The 6,415-nt window shown below is 47.5% G+C and overlaps 1 protein-coding gene and 1 non-coding gene across 2 annotated transcripts in view; one reads left to right on the top strand and one right to left on the bottom strand.

Annotated features, from left to right (window-relative positions):
- HHAT (hedgehog acyltransferase) overlaps nt 1-6,415 on the top strand; it is a 283,727-nt gene that overhangs the window by 10,696 nt on the left and 266,616 nt on the right. Inside the window, exon 2 of the mRNA XM_029933113.1 lies at nt 979-1,046. Coding sequence (XP_029788973.1) covers nt 979-1,046 — 68 coding nt within the window. The remainder of the gene's footprint in view (nt 1-978; nt 1,047-6,415) is intronic.
- Nucleotides 6,173-6,289, bottom strand: LOC115288738. Its single transcript, XR_003907145.1, has one exon. It is a non-coding gene; the product is annotated as a U5 spliceosomal RNA (small nuclear RNA).

The following is a 6,415-nucleotide window of genomic DNA, read 5'->3' as shown; positions in this document are numbered from 1 at the left end:
CACACACACACACACACACACACACCGTGACGTGTGTACAGCTGTAACAGAAAGGACCAGCGCCCTGCTGCAACCCCACGTCTCCCTAGCACCACTTGGACCATGCAGTGTGAAGGTGGCCTGGAGTTGTGCCATGTGGCACCCTGGGCCAGTGCTTACCCCCTCTCCTTTTTCTATTCTGTTCCTAGAGGCAGCGTTGCCAGCACTCAGAGGCTCGGGCTGCTGTTTGCCTTTAGTGTGTGTGACTCTGCCCCCTGGATCCTACTGTGAAACCAGCATCATTTCTTGATTACTTTTTTAATGACTACACACTCCTCTGGTTTTCCTGTAATCTTTCTGGTTAGTTTCTTTTTGGTTCTTCTGTGGTGTCTGTAGGATGTGGTCTCCTAAGCATTGGTTTTCTCTTGTCTACGCACTCTGTGCATTTTGGGGCGAACTCAGCCATTCTGTTGGCTTCATCACTCGTATGCCGAGGACTCCTCCATCTTCATCTCCAACTTGGGGTACGCCTGAGCTCCATTCATATCCGACGGGCTACATGCTGGACATCACACAGACACCTTGACATTCTTACTTCCTTACATGGTCTTCGTCAGCACTATTGTGATTTATTATATCATTGGTTTGTCTCTCTTCCCTGGGGGTACCATTAGCCCCAGGAGGGCAAAGGCCATGCCAGTCTTGTTTCATTCCTGGTATATCAAACGTGGGCCTGGGTATTGTACACCCTTAAGTAGCATTTGAATGAATATTTTGTTGTACTTTTTGTTCTAAACCAATTGTATGCTTATATTTATTACAGCTGTAGGATTCCATTTCATAATCCCGTTGGTATTATGTACATATCATGGAGCTGCGATCATCATTTTGTGGCGTAATCTGTTTAAAATAACTTTTCACCAACAATGTTTTAACCCTGTTAAACCAACCCAGTTTTACTTAGATTTGTGACTAATGAAACATTGTTTTTCTTGTCAGAACATGAAGAAGAACTGGACCGACAGTTTGACCTGGAGGCTGGCACTTTATTTGGAGGATTAAAGAAGGTACTTAGTGGGTAAATGACAAAGCTTCTCAATTTTCAAACCTGGTTTCAGGATTTTGCATTACTTTTGTATTTAGCTAGTGATGAGCTATGTCTTCGTTTTTCTAAGAATCTTGATAGATTTTTATTTTATTTTTTTTAGTTTTTATTTTTATTTTTTTTAATGCTTATTTATTTTTGAGACGGAGACCGTGCATGAGCGGAGGCGGGGCAGAGATAGAGAGAAGGAGACACAGAATCCGAAGCAGGCTCCAGGCTCTGAGCTGTCAGCACAGAACCCAATGCGGGGCTCGAACCCACAAACTGAGAGGTCATGACCTGAGCCGAAGTCAGATGCTTGACCAACTGAGCCACCCAGCAGCTCCTTGATAGATTTTTTAAATGATATAAAAGCAGTGCTTTTTCATTTCTTTTTTGCTGTGTGTGGTGTGCCAGATATATTTGAAGTTTTGTCAGCGTTTGTGGGCCTGCTTGGGACATAAAATAATGTATTCCAAGTTCTGAACACCTGACTTATAAATGAGGTTTTGGAAGACAATTCATTTCGAGTGGGCCCTGCCTGTGCTGATAGTTTTCTACTATGAGAGTTGCAGGTCTTACTTAGAATTGTAGATTTACTTCGATTTCCATTTTAATTTTCTAGGGTCATCTGTCCCTTCTTTCCGGCTCTGGCTCTGTATGGAGCCACTCTCTTAGATGGAAGGTCCATGTTTTTCAGGGACTGGGAAGAGTGTCCTGCCTCTGGTGGGGCGCCATTCCTGGCTTTTGTTGACTTACTCACCAGAAGTTTCCATGAAAAGTTGGCTGTACATTGAGTTTTCGTTCCTTACATCTAGTTGTAAATGTTTCTGGTTTAAATAAGCCCTTTTAGGGGTGCCTGAGTGGCTCAGTCTGTTAAGGGTCCGACTCTTGATTTCAGCTTCGGTCAAGCTCTGAGATAGAGCCCCACATTGGGTCCGCATGGAGCCAGCTTAAGATTCTCTCTTTCCCTCTGCACATGCTCACTTGTGTTCGTTCTCTCTCTCTCTTTCTCTCTCTCAAAAAAAATATAAATAAGGCCTTTTAGGATATTAGACTGTAAGGTGGATGGTGCATGCCCACCTCAGAGATGAGGAAGTCTGGGAAACTTTTATCATGGTGGAGTTTGTGATGTAGAAGGTGATAGCTCTGTGAGTGTTTAAGATCTACTCTTTAGAAATATTCCATGATTGGATCTTTTATAACAGAAAAAAAATGGTGCGCACTCTCTTTCTCTCCTTTCTACTTAGAGTTACAATCCCGGCATTTCAGACAATACCGAATTGTTTGCCAGGGGCAAAAATAAACAAACCCATTGTAGACTGAGGGATTTTCAGCTCTTGAGAAGTGATTTGGAGGCGGTGTGAGCTGCAGAGCAGAGGGTCAGGCCCCAGCACGTTCCGGAGCTACCGCAGATTTCACTGTCAAGGGGCAGGCTCAGTCCTGCTGTGTGCACCACTTCCAGACAAAGCGGCTTTGTCTTCCCTGACTTCCCAGCTCCCCTTGCCGCTCCTTCAAGTCCAGCTGCTTGACTCCCTGCCAAGGCCGTAGAGTCCCCGGGAGATGACCTTTGCCAAGCATTCTCCGTGACAGAACCCCTACCCCCCATGCAGAACAAGGCACTGGGAGGCCTGGGGAGTTACCTTTCAGCACAGTCCTGCCTTCTTAGAAAAGTGCACAAGGCACAGATACAAGCCCTTGGAGCTCCAAGGACTCCGTCTTTGTCCACTCGGAAAAATGTGTCCATCCCTCTGTCTGACCATCGTCCGTTTGTCTGGTGATGTTGAGCACATCTTGTCATCCCCTGTAAATGGGATGGGGAGTCTGGAGTGTTAGAATTTAGAGGGAAAGCGAGGAGTCCTGATGGATAATCAACAGCTAAGGGGAATTGATAGCGTGTCCTTGCTGAAGATCATAAAACAGATGCGGAAGCCAAATGTAGCACTAGGGAATGCACGGGTATCTGCTGAGAGTCTTACATCAGCTCGCAGGCCTGGGAGGCTCTGGACTCCCCTCGCTGAACATTTCCTTTCTTTGAGGTTACGGGAGGTGGTGAGCAAGTGCTACCCTGCTCCCAATTCATTAAAAAAAAATTTTTTTTTTGCATTTATTTACTTTGGAGAGACAGAGCATGAGCAGGGGAGGGGCAGAGAGAGAGAGGGAGACACAGAATCCTAAGCAGCCTCTGGGCTCTGAGCTGTCAGCACAGAACCTGACATGGGGCTTGAACCCCCGAACTGTGAGATCCTGAGCTGAAGTTGGCTCCTTAACCCACTGAGCCACCCAGGTGCCCCACCCTGCTCCTAATTCCAATCAAACACTATTTGGTGAGCGCAGGAATTGTGAACTTTAGAAAAAAGCTTTAAATGTTCTCTGACCAGTCCATCCCTTCAAGGTTAGGGTTGCTAAAGTCAGCACTACTGACATTTTAGACCAGATAATTCCTTGTTGTGGGAGAGCTGTTCTGTACATTGAGGGTGTTTGGCAGCAGCCACCGCTGACCCAAGTCATGACGCCTACAAATGCGTCCAGGCGCTGACGTGTCTGAGAGTAACCGGTCTGCGTCTGCGGAAATAGGGGCCCTCCCCACACCGCCTGTGTCGTTTCTGATCTGCCCATTCTTTTGCTCATCTTCTTCCTCTTCTGGATTGTGTCTCCCCCTTTCCCTGTCTGGTCCTCACTCGCTCTTCACGTCCGAGCCCCGTTGTCTCCCTGTCACAGGAGCAGTGCCTGGACCTCTAAGTTGGGCTTTGTGCTCGTCATTCCTGACCCTTCGCTGCCACATGTACTACTTTTAATCAGGGTGTTTCTGTGCCCAAGTCTGAATTGAGTGTTGGGGACACAGTAGTGAACCAGACGGACAAGGTTCCTGTCCCGTTGTCTCTTAGTGGGGACAGATGGACGGTAAGTAAACGGACAACTGTAACAGCCACAGATTGAGCTGAATGATATGAAGCACGTGGGTAGGGTGATGTGATAGAATGCTCTGGATTGTCTCTTGTGCCCCGTGATGATAAATGTGTTTGGGCAGTTGTATTCCTTCACTAGACTGTGGGTCCCATGAGGGCAGGGCTGGGATTTAATCCTCCTCATCTCTTCAGTGCCTACAATAGAAGGGGTGAGTGTTTTGTTGAATTTAACTGTGCCAGGTTGTGACATTGGAGTAAAATGCATCAGAACTAACTGCATTTGGATAGACGGGTAGGTAAATGCTGAGTGGGCCCGTGTTTACAGTCAGAGCAGGGAGAAACCACCGTGGCCCAGGCGATCAGAAACCGCTTCAGGGAGGAGGAAGTTGCCGCACAGCTGAGCTCCACAGAATGGTAGGATTTGGGACGGTCATCAGTCGTAGAGATGTTGTTCCAGAGGGGCTGGCCACGACTGGAGAAGGGAAGGAGGCCCTGGGGAGACCCTGACTCCAGGCGAAGCTTCATTGAGGATAGTGAAGGGGATCTGGGCTTGACCAGGCCCTCCAGTTTTTGGTGATGTTAGAATTTGGGTTGTAGCCCACATCAGGGATGCCGTGGGGCCTGGTATAATGCTGATCACACCAGATGTGGTGGGAGGGCTTGTGTGGATGAAGCTGTCCCATTTGCTGAGACATTTGCGTCCTTTGCAATGTCTGCTCTTCTGGGCTTAGAAGCGCCCCTCTCTGTAGGTGCCCCTGGCTTCCTGGAGCATGTGGGCTGCGAGCCGGTGGGTGGCCAGGGATGGGTCTCGCCTGGTGCCTTTCCGGTCCTGGCCACACTCTGTCTTGGTGTTTGGTGGTCCCCCTGTCTTCGTCTTCATGCTGGGTTTCTTGGGGGTGGTCCCAAGAGATAAAGGAAACTTCTTCAGCCCATGTTCCTTGCCTGATGTAGGAAACTTGCCTCTGAACAGAGTCGGAATCCAAGTGATACCAGTGGAGCTCTCTGTCAGGTTCTACTGTGATGAATTTTCCCCCTTTTATCATTTCTGGTTCTGGTAGCGTAATGGAAAGAACACAGGTTTGGAGTTGGTTGGACTTGAGTTCACAATGCAGTTAACAGCATTTTGGAAAATCCTTGACTTGCTCTGAGCCTTCGTTTTATTACCTGGAACATGGGAAGGGGAGGTTGTGGGGAAAGAGATGCTGGACAGAAAACACCCAGCATGTGTGTGCCTGGTGCAGAACATATGCCCAGTACCTGTTATTGGACTTGCTATTTTTTTTTTTTCCTTCCATGGAAAACATCCTTGTTTCAGAGTTGAGATTCGCTGATTCCCTTCTCTGGCAAGCAGGTACCGTTCTGCAGAGGAGCATTTAACCTCAGAAGGGGACTGTTACCAAAGAGAGCGCTCAAAAGCCTCGGGGAATACGAAAACTTTTATATGTGATCAATTCCTCCTTTCCTGAGGACACTCCTTCCTGAAGCAGGTTCTGCAACTGGGGTATCCTTGTAGACAGGGAGTTCTTCAGAAGAAGAGACGGAGAGGGGTTTTCAGTGCCTGTCAGAAGGGTTAGTGCCTTTCAGAAGGGTTAAGAAGAAAAGATTCGACCAGAGAAGGGAAGCTTGATCAGTTAAGTCTTGGTGAAGAGAAAAGCAGTACTGTTTTTCTTTTAAATTTTTTAATGTTTTATTTATTTTTGAGAGAGGCAGAGAGACGGGGCGGGAGGGAGAAGGCATAAGCAGGGGAGGGTCAGAGAGGGAGAAACAGAATCTGAGGCAGGCTCCAGGCTCCCAGCTAGCTGTTAGCACAGAGCCTGAGGGACCCTTAACCAGCTGAGCCACCCCAGTGCCCCAAGGATGTGTATTCTCTTCACATTCCCAGTTCCCTGGAAACATTCAAGCTCATGCTCAGCCTAATAGTTCATGAGAAAGAACCAAAAATGAAAACTGCAACTGCTTTTCCTTTCCCCCTCCTAGAAGCCTGGTCCTTTCCTTTTTTTTAACATTTTATTTATTTTTGATACAGAGAGAGACTGACCATGAGAGGGGGAAGGGCAGAGAGAGAAGGAGACACAGGAACCAGACAGGCGGCTTGAACCCACAAACGTGAAACCTGAGCTGAAGTTGGAGACTTAACCTCAAGCAACTGAGCCACCCAAGTGCCCTTAGAAGCCTGATCTCTTGTTACAACAACTGACACAGCCTCGGCCAGAGCAAGGCCCCCAAAAATTAGCTAAAGACTCGGAATTGTTTCTCTCCACGGAAATCTTTAGTAAAAGGCGAAAGATTTATGCGATCTGAAGAGAAACCAGAGTATGGCTTCAAGTGTTCAAGCTCAGTAAGGCCACTAACCACAACTCCTAGTTCACTGATGGTGACTTTTTGTCCATAAGTGCTGCTCCCTGCCCAGAGTTTGTACAAGAAATTCTGGAAGCATGCTTTT

The sequence above is a fragment of the Suricata suricatta genome, chromosome 3, assembly GCF_006229205.1.
Source record: "Suricata suricatta isolate VVHF042 chromosome 3, meerkat_22Aug2017_6uvM2_HiC, whole genome shotgun sequence".
NCBI classification, from domain to species: Eukaryota; Metazoa; Chordata; class Mammalia; order Carnivora; family Herpestidae; genus Suricata; species Suricata suricatta.
This window is presented reverse-complemented; position numbering and strand designations above follow the sequence as displayed.